A 14,547-nucleotide genomic window follows, 5' to 3' on the forward strand; every position below is an offset into this window, starting at 1 on the left:
ACATACAATATACTATTTAAAGTCCCATTCAACCTATCAGGTATACTGCAATCTTTTATTTTACATGAACATGCCACATTTCAAGTAACAGCTAAAATAACAAGATTTAAAGAAAAAGTTGGGTCTTTTTTTTCTCTATATATATCCTGGAATTACCAGCCTATCCTGCTCTGAAACAGAATGTATCCTATGCTAACACTAGTTTGCCAGTTCTAGACAAAGGAAAACTAATAATCAGGATCATAAAAATCTCACATATGCTAAATATTGAAAGAAAAAATGGTGGGGATTTTTTGGCTATACCTTACTTTCCCCCCATATTTAAGCCTTCTGTAGAAATTGCTAGCTAATTATTGAAGCTACCACAGGATGCTTCTTCAGCAGCTTTAAAGCTGTAACTGCTTTCTAGCCAGGGGAAAAGGATGGCATGATAGCAGCCAAGTTTAAGAGGAATAAAGCTTAGCTAGCTAACTAGCATTTATACTACTCATTCCCAATATTTGAATAGCAAGAAACCACATGGAAAGGTAAGGAAGGAAAGAGTTTAATGTTTTAATTTAAATATTTATTATTTGGAATAGCAACATGTTAACAAAACAAATCTCAAGTTTAAAGAAATTGTAGTTAAATGTAAGAATGGAGAAGAATAAGAAGCTTATTGTATGTTATTTAATATCATGGATGAACACAGACCTATGAACTTGAGTGTAAAACAATAATCATAACACTATACCCAAAACTTCATTCCGACATATTTACAAATACAGTTATGATACCTTCAGTGATATACTTAACATACACTTTCAATATATTGTATTTTTTTTTAAAGTCTATAGATATAGATCAGGAATTTTCAATTTAAGGCATTTTTATACTCTGACCTTTTAAACTTGAGTTTCAAAATCTTATTTGAGTGATGAGATAGTTGAGCAGCTAAATTAAAATTGTGTGTGCTTTCATAACTGAAACAGAAAGAAAAGATAGCTAGTTCTCTTTCCTTATTTACAAGCTGTAAATGCTGTAACTAACAGTTTAACCTGCTGTGCTACAAGTAAAGAAACAGTTTAACAAGTAGTCCACTGATACACTAACTTCTGCTCGTAATTCTGCTTCCAAGTTAAGTTTTTACAAGTCTTGAGGTAGAAGCTTTTTTACTTCTTTTTAAGAAAAGCTGTCATCACATTTCTATTAACAATATAGTATAACTAGTTATTCAATATGTACATATTTAAAAAAATACACAAATAATACAAAATGGGCATATGTTCTCTTGTGCGGGACTCAGACAAATGCTCGTGTGCAACACAAATGCAAAAAAGCAAAAAGTAGTATTGTCAAGAGTTACTTAGAACTAAATTTCACTTTTCAGGTAGACTCTTTTTCCAAATCTATTTCACTGTTGTGTAATTAAGGAGTATAGTATGCACTAATATTTCTGTAATATCTTGTATTTGTAATCTTCTACAAATTCCACTAAGACTATTGCACCTGTGCAGAAGTCTAGTACCTTTGAAAATCTGACCCAACAGTCTAAAGGAAGTTTTGTTTGTTGTTTTTAATCTTGACCTAAAAAACACTTTAACAAATATCTTTACATTGAACTTTAATCTTATACAAAACTTTATAGAAATGTCTTTTCAGGTGAAGTTACTGAAATTATTTTGGTTTTTTTTATTGAGGAAGAAGCCTCAAAAAATAGAGAATAAGTTTTCTCTCATAAGCTTTTGTGTTGCATTTATACCTACAAAACGGACTTAGATCAATATCCTACTGGCATTTTCCCAACTGGTTCTTCCCATGTAATATTTTAAATATGGCTTCTTAACCAGTCTGCAAATTGTTTTAACATCTGTACAAATTTATTACTACTTATTTGATCTCTGATTTTTTCAAGGTTACTTCTTTCTTTCCATATTCCTTTATTTTTCTTCACTGCCGTTAGTTCTGCTCGAAGAAATCTTTTGTGAAGCTTCCAATAGAGTTGAGAGCCATGATGCAGTCCTTCAATACGTGTCGTTTTGCCAAGCCCTTGCTTCAAAACCTCTTCATTTAAGCATATGCTGAAAAATCTACTCTACAAAAATAAAGTAAAAGGTGTCATTTCATTTTTATATTCACTTGGATCTATACAAAGGACAATACCAGTACATTTTTAACGTAATTCTTTGTATGAATTGCCCAGACACTGCAAGTTAGGAAAAAACTCTCTCCTTTACAAGTTCTAAACTTGTCAGAAAAAAGTATTAAAAGTTAGAAGGAATTCAATTCATTTTTAAATGAATTAATTCTACAAGAAACCTATCACAGGCATCAATGGGACAATTTGATAAATCAGTCCTTTTGACTGATTAAAACTCTTTTATGACACTGCAGGGCACTAAACTGCAGATCTGGCTCCTGCAAACCTTAGCAGCAAAGATAATTATTAAAGGTGACTAAAAACTACACTAGTATTGTCAATTCAGTTCAGAAATACATATTTTCAATTCTAGCTGCATATGTATATCTGGAAAGATACTTACTACCATAAATTCCAGCATGTATATTTTTTTAATGCAGTAACCTTATGACAAGGACACGTATTTCACACCATAACAACAGAAAACCTTAGAAGTATAAATACACGATTTAAGAACTTCCTCTATTCCTCCTTGCTACTTCATTTACCTTATTAATTGAAACAAGGCAATCAAGCACCAAATTATCCCGTCCAAGAAGCTGAAACCACATCATTTGTGATGGTTTTAACTCTTCTTGCAACCAGACCATACCACTTGGCATCAGTTCCACTCCTGCAAGTCTGACCAGCAAAAGGCCATTTGATTGCCCTGAATAAATATAACATGAATTCTTCCTTAGCATTAGTCTTATACATTTATATACAAAAGACACTTCCTTATACTTCGTCGGCTTCTCAGCTGTTATAAATCAGCTTAGTCCACCTCCTCCAATTAAAATTGAGTTTCCACATTAGTCAGAAAAGCTATGGAATTTTAAGAACATATCCTAGCACACAGATGTACTCCACACCAAGAAAAGAAAGGTTCTCAGATATTATATTGTAACACTTAATCTCAGAATTTTCTTTAGAAAATATAACTTTCTAAAAAATCTGATTTTGCCCCCTCTCACCTCTGTCTCACTCCATTACAGTATATTGCATCACACAAGCAGAAGACTGACAAGATCAAAATCCAAAGTATTTTTCTTGACATTTATCCCAACATAATATCAAAACACTCCAAATCCAGACCTCTGATAACATCTTTAAAACTAACTGCAGAACTGGTTACAGCAAGATTTATGCAGCAAAGATAATACCATTTAAATTGTATGTAAAAATAAATCCCCCAGCATAGAGAAGCAAAAGTTACCAGTGCAGCTTGATCTTTCTGATTTTCTTATTCATCAATAAATAATAAAAAGGCCTCTTTGATATAAATTGTAATCTTCAAAACAAAATGCATTGATCTGCAATCCACTGGCATTATGCAACATCCCAGGAATCAGAGAAGTTATGAATATAGGATTTCTCACATGGAATCAGATTAGTGGCCTATCTAGGCCACTATCCTTTCTCCAGTAGTAGATTCTAGCAAGTGCTTCAGCTGGATGCAAGAACAATCCATACAGTAAGTTGTTTTTGAATCCCTTCAGTTAGAAATTAGCTAACGTACATGCTTATAGGTTCAGGATCTCTCATATAAACTATTTTTAATCCCATCTGTGGAAATAGTGGACGTTCTCATTTTCTTTATTTAATAATCAATAGATTTTCTGTGTTAACTCACTTAGGCTTTTAAGACTACTTTGTAAATCCTAGTCCTAAATGCCCATGTCTGCTTTGAAACTTGCAGTACATCAAGATTTTCAGTAGCAACCATTCCCATACCAATTGTATTGTTTAAATGTTTCATGTTAAACCAGAAGGTATACTATCTTTATAACACCTGCATACCACTGAAGTTAACCCTAAAGGACTTTCAGCAGAGGCAAGAATCAGAGCCAAACTTCATAATATACACATGAATTTCTCAATGCTTTTTTCAATCCTTATTCAATTTCCATTGTTCTTTTAAAAATGATCACTGTTTCTAAGATATGCATTTAAAAAATTGAGGCCATTACCCCACAAACACCCATGCATGTCCTTTATGCATGCCCTTGATTTTATACAGATATGTATTTCCCTGCTACTTAATATATTGCTGAGAAGGAAGGAGATCCACTGCTTAGGGTGGTAGCTTGTACAGGTCCACATAAATGCCTAAGATGTCGACAGAGGTGGATTTATAAATCCACCTCATTATCCTGGCAGTGACGCCAAAGCAAAGAGGAGAAGTAAGGTAGCCACTGCAACACACCAAGTGAGGGACAGAGAGCATTCAGATGCTCAGTTCCTAAGTTCAGCATGACAATTGGCCAACTGTAACTGTGAGGACAAAATGCTTCCAGGTAGTATATACCCAGCTGTTTCCAAGGACACGTCATTCACAAAGAAGTTTTTAACAGATCAAACAGCTCAAATTTTACAGATTTTTGACAGCTTAATGAAGAAAATTCTATTAAATAGGCAGACGTGTAATTTTGTCATTATTAATCCTGTTCTTTTACTTACATTTTCTCTGTAACGAGGAAATGAAAGGAAGGCTGATTGGAATATGTTCAACTTCTAATCCCTTCTCTGTTATGTGACGTAATCTTCCCCGTAGTTTCACATTCTTTTCTATAAATTCTACTGGTATATCCAAAGCACTTGTAAATTTAGTTGTCTGTTGAAATAGAAGAACAAGATAAAGTAATCAAAAATACATGTTACCTTAAAAAAAAAAAATCTTATTAAATCCAATATTTTCCAAGATGAATACTGCAAACTCCATTTACTACATCATATTTAAAAACTTTTCATTATACTTTATTTCTGCTATCCTTTCCGAAAGCTTAAGAACAGTTTTTGTTTCGAGGACAGATGGACACACAGAAGTAAGGGGAAGGGCAACAACAGACATTATCTACTATTTATATACAAGCCAGAAAGGCAAAACTGTTTTAAACAGGGGCTAAATGTTGACAAAGTAAGGGACTCAGAGATGAGCAGAAGGAGTCCAGGAAAGAGCCACAGAGGTGGCAGTTTAAGTGTATGACTAGTGTGGACAAGTTTAGAAATAGTGACAGAGTGGAGGAAAAACAAGGAAGGCAGGAAAGTAGGAAAAGCAGAGTTCCTCAGAGTTTGAAGTGGTCACAAGAAACTTGAATCTAGTGTTTTCTTGAATAAAAAAGTCAAATGGAGAGATTCAGAAAGTGGGGAATTATGTGATTAAATTGACAGACTTATTTAGTGGCAGCATTCTGTGGATAGAAAAAAGCCAATTGGGAAGATACTGCACTAATCAGAGGAGTATAATGCTGAAACAGGAAAGGCTAGATACAAGATATAGGCCACATACAAGGGGAAATCACCATTCTCCTATTGGAAGTCACAAGTGTACAAATGTTCATGCTGTTTTTCCTGAATCAAAAATGGCAGTTCTGGGAGAAAAAATAACTCCAACCCAGTAGAAGTCCTGGGGACCAAGAGGAATTGAGCTGCAGGGAAATGTCCCCATGCCTTCCAGAGACTGGAGTCATTTGGGGTTACTCTGGTCTGGAGAAGGCACAAGGAGAAGAGGGGAGATGCAGCATCTAATGTTGGTTATCTTCCACTGCTAGAAACAAAGTCTTGTATACAGCCATACTGGCACAACTGAAATGTTAAGAATTTAATCTTTAGAGATTCATGATAAAAAGGCTTTTATAGGATACATTTGGATGAATCTACTCACATAGTTGTTAAAGGACAAATCCTTGTCTCATTTAAGTCACTGACATACCAGGCCTTAAAAATGAAATTGAACACCCCTTCCTCTGATTTTATTCTGTGCGTTGACTAAATCTTCAGTCCTACTTTCTGCAAGGTTTTCTGCTAGGGAGTGAAAAATATGGGACCTTGCAAGCAGTAAATTTGAAGGTTTTGTAAATAATCCTTTGTAAACTGGGGTTGAAAATGGCTCAGAATCAAACCTAATTTGTTCCAAGGTCCAAAAGTCAGCCAAACATTTTCAAAACCTTGAAAACCTTGTTAACACCATTCACATGCAAATATCTATGTTAAGAAGGATTTAATGGCTGCAGTTACAGACTTACATCAATAACTACAAATAAGTCTATTATTAGGTAAGGTAAAGTGCATTTAGGAATAAAACTTAAATCACAAGAACTTGAATAATATTAGGCAGCTTTAGGCTCAAATACAGGAGGCAAAATTAACCATATTAAGCACTATAGTCGCTAAATAAAACAGCTGTAATTTGTTTAAAATTATAAAATGCCAGTGAATTACACACATACTGTAAGCTGTACAAAAAACAATGCTTGGAATTGTAATGCATGAATTATGCAACCTCTATAGTAGGCAGGGACATCCTTAAGATAAGACCATCTTGCTGTCTACCCACAACAATGGGAACATACACAGACTTAATGCGGGACAAGACGGCTATGAAAGACCAGGAGCTTGTACTGTTGTCTCCCTAGACGGCTACAGTCGGGGCAGGCAATTATTTTGGCTGAAGGGCTGCTTAACAAGTTTTAGTGAACTGTTGAGGGCCACATGGGCCATCCCACCCCTTGACAGTTGCCCCGCCCTCTGGTCACCATATTAGGACTGGAGGTCCCACACCCTAGCCCCTGACCTTTGCCACCGGACATCCCTCCCCTCACCCCCACATAAACACTCCTTTAGGGAGTGTGGGGTTGCCATCTTAGAACCAGAAAAAAACAACAAATCGTATACTAGAAGTAAAACACCTACTAAAACATATTTTAATTTTATTACAAAAAAAATTTGTCATGATTTGTGTTTGTGTACTGTGTATAGAAGGGATTGCATAATAACTCAAACTCTCACTCTTTTATATTGTGTCTGTGTATGGTGGGGTGTGGGGGGACATAAGGTATGTTGGGGTGTGTATATATGTGGGGGGTTGTGGGGGCAGGGTGTGGGTGTGTGAGGTTAGTGGGGTGTGAGGAACATGCCACACCCCCCCCACATGGTGCACAGCCCCCACTGCCAGCAGCAGGAGGAGGGGCTCAAAGATCTCATGCCAGGTGCAGGCACTGGCACCCCACTGCTCTGGCCAGTGCTGTGTGCAGGGGCCGAGAGGCCCAGCCTGCCCGGCTGCCTTTATCACAGGAACTCCACGCCACATGCCTGCAGCTCCCACACTGGGGAAGCCCTGTGCTACACTCCACAGGGGGCAGGGCCCCCCCTACTCCTGGCAGAGTCCGGGGACCTGTGTGGCAGGGGGCAGGGAAGGCAGCTGGCTCCAGGACAAGAGCTGCAGGCATGTGGACCCTGCAATAGAGGAGGCAACAGGAGCCAGCTGGGAACTGCGGAGGCTGGACTGGCTCCTGCTGCATTCTGCGGTCCTGGAGTTGCAGCCAAGAACCGAGCAGCACGCCACAGAGCCACCGGTCACCTGCTGGCAGCACACAGTTCCCAGCTGCCTCCTGCTGCCACTGGCCTTGACCCCTGAGGCCCTGTGCTCCCTCCTGTTGCCACTTTCCCCCTACACTTGCCGCTGCTGCCCTTCCCCTGCCGCTTCTCTTACTTCTCTGCCTGCCACCACTGCTCTGCCCCACCGCCACCCGCATGACGCTCTGGCACCATGCAGTTCCCAGCTGCAGGGCAGGGACCATATGGCACAGCAGGAATCAGCTGGGAACCGCGGTCTTGCTGGCTGGGCTAGGGTGGCTCCTGCTGCGCCTGTGATCCTCCCCCTACCCGCCCGTTCTTACCTGATTCTCTGCTCTCAGATGGAGAGAGGCAGGGAACAGCCCCAGGGTCCCAGGCCAGAAGCCTCTGCTTGGCAGAAGCTTCCAGCTGGGGATGGGGGCTGGCGGTGGGGTGGGGCTGGGTGGGCCTTGCTGCTGCTGCCCCTGGGTCCTGCTGTTGCCTTGTCATCTTTGACAGGTAGCCGGGGCAGATAAAAATTAATTTTCTAAATTTTTTAAGGGCCCCATGAGCCAGATAGAATCGCCTGGCAGTCCAGATGTGGCCATGGGCCACATTTTGCCTGCCCCTAGGCTTTAGGAAGATATAATAAGAAACACAGGAAATGGGCCAAGCAAGTCTACAGAGAGACTTGAAGGAACAAGAGGCTCAATCAAAAATGTGATATCTGAATGAAGCTGCCAGGCATAATATAGTCCAGTTTCCAGATGTAAACCTACCTGAGCATAGCATTTGGATTGTCAGATATTCAGAAAATAAAGATATCTCATGAAAGACAAAAATGCAACAAGTGAGAACAGGTGGGAAGAGTTTATAGCAGGGGTGTCAATTATACAGTCTGTAGACTGGATCCAGCTCATGGAACTGTTCTACCCAGCCTGCCATTAGTTCAGTGGGCTACTAGAAGTTCATGGCTTGGCTCCTAATGCCAGGCAGCAGCGTGGACCTAGGGGTGTGCAGCTGCACAGAGCCATAAACAGCAGGGATCCTGGATTTCTCTGTTTCAAAATCCCGAATTCTCTTGATTAAAAAAAAAAATCCAAAATCCATGTTTTTCCATAATTAAACACCACTATATATATACAAGTATCAGTTTAACACAATGTTTTATTGATATATTTATCATTTTAGACCAATTTAGAAGCTTACCAGTGCCTCAATCATTATAATAAAATCAATTCTAAATACCTATATATTTTAGCATTTGATCTTGAATTTTTTTTTTTTTTTTTTTTTTTACCATGGGGGGTGGGGCGGGAAATCAGTGCTCCCCGTTCCCTTTGCTCACCAGGACACAGGTCCAGCTGCAGCTGTGTGTGTACCGCCCCTTCCCCCCCCACTTTGTGGCACTGAGCAGCCCTGATATGCCAGAGCCCTGCCCATGCCGTTGCGTCTCGCTCCTGACCCACAACCCCTTGGCCCTGCTGCTGCCCCACACTCCCAACCCACAGCCCCCTGGCCCTGCCAGTGCCCCTCAATCCTGATCCACAGTCCCCACCTCCCCAAGCAATGCTGGTGCCCTTCACTCCCGACCTGCAGCCCCCTGCTCCCCCACCAGCCTGCCAGAAGTGGTCCCCAGCTGCCCCTGCCCCACCCTGCACAGACTATAGGATGGTGGTCTGTGGGAACATGGCAGGGACGGCTTCCAGTATGAAGTGGATGCAGCACACTGTGGTGAGGAAGCACAGGCAGCAGCTAGAGCACCACATGCTATCCCAAGCCACTAGCTGGGGCTACGATGGGGCTGGGGCTGCGATGGGAAAGACCAGCACCACGCTCCACAGCAGTAACATAAAGCTGAGAGCAGCTCTGGTCCTGGCCATGCTTCAGGCAGTAAGGGGAGGACAAGGGGATCCTGGTCCCATCTTGCCCGGGCCAGAGTACAGTGGCTGTGACAGCTCCAGTTCATGTGGGTGGCGATGAAGCAAGTCTGGCCCTGGCACAGGCTAGAAGGAGAGGACAATGCCTACAGCACTCCCTGCCCTGGGCTAGGGTTCTCATGCTAAGCCAGATGGTCTGACCATCTCAGCTGCCTTTGCCCCGGCCCCAAGGCAGCATCTCCTGGCAAGCCCACCCCTGAGAGCATGGACACCAGCCACACAGCTCCCCACTGACCCCTAAAAGTCCCCCCCCCTGCACACACATGTGAAGCCCCCTGCTTCCCCAACTGCCTGCTCCCTACAGCCCCAAGCAGCTCCTTGCAGGCTGGAAGGCTGCCAGCCTACTAGGGGAAACCCACAGTTTCTCATGGTTTTCTCCTTTAAATGAAAAAAATCCATGCTTTTCTCCTTTAAGGCAGAAAATCAGCACTTTTCTGCATGAAACCAAAAGCTCAGTTCCCCGGTAATCAGGAGGTGGCATGGAGTCAGTGGGCTGCTGCCCACAGTCATGTCCATGTCCACGACACTGTATACCCCTGGCTCCAGCTACATGCCACTGCCTGAATGTAGTTTCATGCAGCCACATGCTCCTAGTTCTGTGCCTCCATCCAGTCAGTACTCTGCACTGCCACATGCCCCTGGCTCGTTACCAATGCATGCCCCCAGCTCCACACAGCTGCATTCCCCCAGACCCACATTGCTGCATAAATGTAGCTACATGGATCTGGCCCAGGAGGAGCCCCTGCAGCCTGGATCTGGCCCAGGACAAATTTGACACTCCTGGATTACAGCATGGACAAGGAATTCAGCAGAAAGGGTCAAGTCAGGGAGTAATTCTAACAAGGTTCTGGTGGGAGACACAGCAGATTTACAGACAAGGGAGTTGGAGGAGACCAGAGATAATCTGAAATTAAAGATGACTCAAGATTTTTGGCCTTGGAAGTTTAGCTCTCAAGAAAAAAAATCCAAGATGCATTTGAAATTATCTTATCAAACACACTACCTAGCTGAACTAAAGTATTTTACTGTATCTATCTTTAAAAAAAATTGGAAAGCCTAGAATTGCTCTTCTGTTACAAATGACTCTTTTGTGCCTTTCTAAAGTAGAAATGTAGTTGTAGTGGGTGAAAACCAATGGAAGAGAGGATTTAGAGACAGCCTGCAGGCCCTCAGTAGCAAGTCTGTAATTCATCTGACCAATCACTTCAAGATTTCTTCAAAACTAAATGAATAATTCAGCTTTTTACAATCTTTGAATGGCCCTCATGCCCTTACGTAATGTTTTCACACACTGTCTCATTTAAAGGAACATTTGAAATATATTAAGTCAGATACTAAGGAATAACCCTTCTTTGACTAGTACAGCTTTCTTTTGAGGTAAAAAAAGACAACTGTAGGTAACAACTGTAGCTTACAAATTCCCAAATCACTGGTCTAGTTTAAAGGAGCAATTCAGAATAGGTAACTTATCTCAATTGTGCTAACTGCAATGACCCTAAAGTTTATGTGGGGAGAGTCAAACATCCAGCCCATCTGGCCTGCTGATCCACATCACCTGGACTGCTAAGCTCCTGGAGAAGCTGGAAATTCAAGGGTGAGGCAAGGGAGTAGGGGACGCATCACTGAAAATCCAAGGCATTGGGCCCCACTGGGGACACGTTTCATGGCAGGGGGTGAACAACAGCTCTTTCTGTGGTTCCCCATCATCACTTGCCCTGTTGTCTTAGGTGGGTTCAGATCTGGCCCATGAGGAGCCCTGCAGTTCGAATCCCAGCTCTAAAGGAACTGCTTTGGGGAAAACCAAAAGAACAAATCAGTGTTCTGGACAAGTCACCTATGGTCACCTGAATTATCGCATACCAAAACGCCACATGACCGACCAACTAACCCAACTGGCAGCCTCACAGGCAAATCTAGAATTTTGAAAAGGGGGGTTCACATGGTGAGGTGCATCATCATATATACATTATACGTACAACACATTTTTCTCCACTTAAAAATAAACCAGAAACTTTAGTAATATGCAAGGGCCTAGAACGGTATTATTCAGTTTAAGATGGAAGCAAAAGCAAATATAACTTCATTGGAATGAGTTAAAAAACAAGTCTGCAGGGCTGTGAAATAAGAGCTTCATTTTCAGGAGCAGCTAACAAACAGTAGAATTGCAGAACAAATGTTAACTTGCCTGGTGGAACATCAAGACCATTAAAAAGAATAGAGCATGGTTAACCCCTGTGGAATGAAGTGTTTAAAAGGGATCAAGCAGACTATAATGAGCCATGAGGTCAACTGACTCCCTCAGCACTGCCTAACTAATAATGCTGCTGCTACTGCCAGGCAGTTGGTTTTAAATTTTGGGTGGGCCAGGAATCAAAGAGGGGTGCGAGTGCACCAGTGGACTCCCCACCCCCCGGGTTTGAGCCTTGTCAGCCTCCTTTGTGCCACCACAAGAGGCACAAAGAAGATACAGCAGGAAAGACAATTCAGCCCAACATGTCAGACTAAAAAATGATGAATGGATATCAAAATATTGACTCACCAATTTAATACTCCTTGCAAATAAAATGATTCCAGCTACAGCCATTCCAGTACTGATGTTCTGCAGAAAACATTGTTTAAATACTTAACTTTTAAATCTCATGCTTTTAAATGTGATTACTATTAAAATCACCTCCTCCAACACTGGACAAGTCCTCCGATTTGCATTTTGGTTAACCCAGGTTTGCTAAAATAACAGTAAAGGATTGCACTCAAAACCAAACACATCCACATACCTTTTCACAATCCTGGAAGTAACCAAGACGTTAATAAGCAAGTTACTTACAGCAGGATTACTTAGGAAAACAGTGCAGCTGTTCCGTAGGTGGGAAAAAAACAACTGAAAACCTTCAAATCTATCAAGAGTCGAGCAAAGTGACTTTACCAAGCTCAAGTGACCCAATGAGAATTTTTTTTTTTTTTACTGACTGCCTGAATAGATCATTTTGCCTGTCTTTTCTAGGATGAGTTACCTCTCTCAACTCCTAGAAAAGATGGGCAAAATTATCTATTCGTATTACTACTATCACCTGACATCATGCTCTCAAAAGAGTCTTGAGGACACAAATAGTAACGGGTACCTGAGACATTTTTTTTTTTTTTTACTGATTGCCCGATACCTAATATTTCTCATGGCTCAGACATGACTTGCTTTGTTTTACAGCTTTACTAGGCCACGTCCTGACCTAGCTTCACACCACAAAAGTGTTGCTTTTGCACTCTCCAAACCTCTCTTGGAAGGGGGGGGGGGGGGGGGGGGTTGAAACTACACCTTCAGAAATGACACCTCTTTCCCCCCAGTCATTTTAAAACAACCTCCCGACCACAATTCCCTCCCAAAGTTTGACAGTTGGTGGCGTTTGCTTTTAAGTGCAGATCCGAGAGCAACACTCGTCCCAGTCACCCTGATCATTTCATGCACAGCCGAGACAGGCGGCGTCGGCGGGGGCATGCGGAGGCAGCAGCATCCCTAGCCAAACCACCCTGCACCGCGCTGGTATCTAGGCTCCTGGCAAAACTGCCGCCAACCCTGACCACAGGCAGCTGGTGTCAGGGTCGCTCCAAGAAGAGACAGCCCCGCTCTCCCTGCAGGCCCCGGCGGCCGAGCGTGCTGCCCGCCGGGCCGGGCCGGGCCGGGGCCGCGCCTCCCTCACCCGCACGAAGGTCAGGTGAGCGTCCGCCCACTCCGAGACGCGCGCCAGGTAGCCGGGCTCCCGCCGCGCCTCCGCCATGGCTCGCCCCGCCCCGCCCCGCCCCGCCCCGGAAGCTGCGGAGCCGCGCGGCCGCCCCAGGCCCCTGGAGGCGGCTGCGCGGGGAGGCGGGTCCGAGCCGGGGCGCGCGCCGCGTCCTGATCTGCAGGGGTTGCAGCCCTGCTGTGTAATGCCGCGGGCTGGCGGGCGGGGCGCTTTGGGTAGCAGCGCTATCTTTCATTAGATCCATTCATGAGTCGGGGTAATAGCAGAGATCCTGCCCTGCAGCTCGGCAGCACAGCGGGGGTGGGGACCCCCCGCCAACAGCTGAGGACAGCAGGGCGGGCAGGGAACGTGGAGGGAGGGGAAGCGGGAGGCAGAAAACGGTAGTGCCAGGCTCCTGTCTGTCCGTTTGACGGGGGAGAGCAGGTCGCTTGGGCTCAGCGCCGAGGTTAGCGAAACGACCCGCCGGGGCAGCCCTCTGCGTTCTTAAAGAAGGGCTTAGCGTACAGCCAAGTGTAACAATGAGGGCTGTCAAACTATTAAACAATGTGATCGCTAGTGGTTGTGCAATTTAAAAAAATCAATCACAATTTTAATCACAGAGCCAAATACTCAAAATGATGCAGGGGCTTTTTATAGTTGGGGCGGGGGATTTGTGAAGGTGGGGCGGGGGCCAGAGCCTGGGGATGAGGGAGGGCGTGCACTAATGGCAGGTTATGGGGGACTGAGAGTCAGGGGTGAGGGGCAGCAGCAGGGCTGTGATGTGGGACTGAGGGACAGGCACACAGACAGCGTCGCACCAGTAAGTCACGGGGGTGAGGGGGGAGAGGAAGATGGAGGCCCCATGCTGAAGGAGGGAATGGAGAAGGGGTAGCGGGACAGGCCTGAGGCCAGGAGTGTGCAGGAGGGGGGGAAGCAGTTCCTTGCCCCTGTGCACCCCTGGGGGAGGAATGGGGGCATATCCCTCAGACTTGTGCATAGGGCACAGGGGGGCTGCCCATTGCAGGCTGGAGCTCTGTACCCTGCTGCCTTTGCACTGGGAGCCGTACGATGCCATGTTGTGCCTTCCACCACTGAATGGGGAAGGGACACACGGTGTGGCCAGCACACGGTTCCCGGGGCAAAGGCTGCAGGGCACAAAGACCCAGCCTGCAGTGGGCAGCCCGCCTCCACCTTGCACGCAAATCCAGGGGTCATGTGCCCCCCCCCCCCATCCAGGGGTGCTTGCAGCAGCACGGAGGCCCCCACCCAGTGAGCCTTCTGCAGCTCTGTCCCATGACCTGCCCCAGCCCCAGGGCCCCATTCACCAGTACCTGCCCTACTCCCTCCCTCCCGCTGTGCCCCCAACCCCTTCCTTCTCCCCCCACAAACTTACTGACTCAGC

The 14,547-nt window shown here is 44.2% G+C and overlaps 1 protein-coding gene across 5 annotated transcripts; it reads right to left on the bottom strand.

Annotated features, from left to right (window-relative positions):
• Positions 1-36: 36 nt before the first annotated feature.
• Positions 37-13,218, bottom strand: C7H3orf33 (chromosome 7 C3orf33 homolog). Of its 5 annotated transcripts, none has more exons than XM_014602907.3 (5): positions 13,125-13,218; positions 11,972-12,031; positions 4,619-4,772; positions 2,668-2,828; positions 37-2,074 (listed from the first exon to the last, which is right to left on the bottom strand). In XM_014602907.3, exons 1-5 carry the CDS (start codon positions 13,200-13,202, stop codon positions 1,808-1,810), a joined length of 720 nt encoding a protein of 239 aa, XP_014458393.1. In that variant the 5' UTR covers positions 13,203-13,218; the 3' UTR covers positions 37-1,807. The 5 variants fall into 5 exon arrangements, with proteins under 5 accessions (XP_014458393.1, XP_014458395.1, XP_014458394.1 ...); XM_014602909.3 differs by lacking the exon at positions 13,125-13,218 and adding an exon at positions 13,006-13,113; XM_014602908.3 differs by lacking the exon at positions 13,125-13,218 and adding an exon at positions 12,875-12,998.
• Between the last annotated feature and the right edge of the window lie 1,329 nt (positions 13,219-14,547).

Source organism: Alligator mississippiensis, chromosome 7 (genome assembly GCF_030867095.1).
Source record: "Alligator mississippiensis isolate rAllMis1 chromosome 7, rAllMis1, whole genome shotgun sequence".
Taxonomy (NCBI): domain Eukaryota; kingdom Metazoa; phylum Chordata; order Crocodylia; family Alligatoridae; genus Alligator; species Alligator mississippiensis.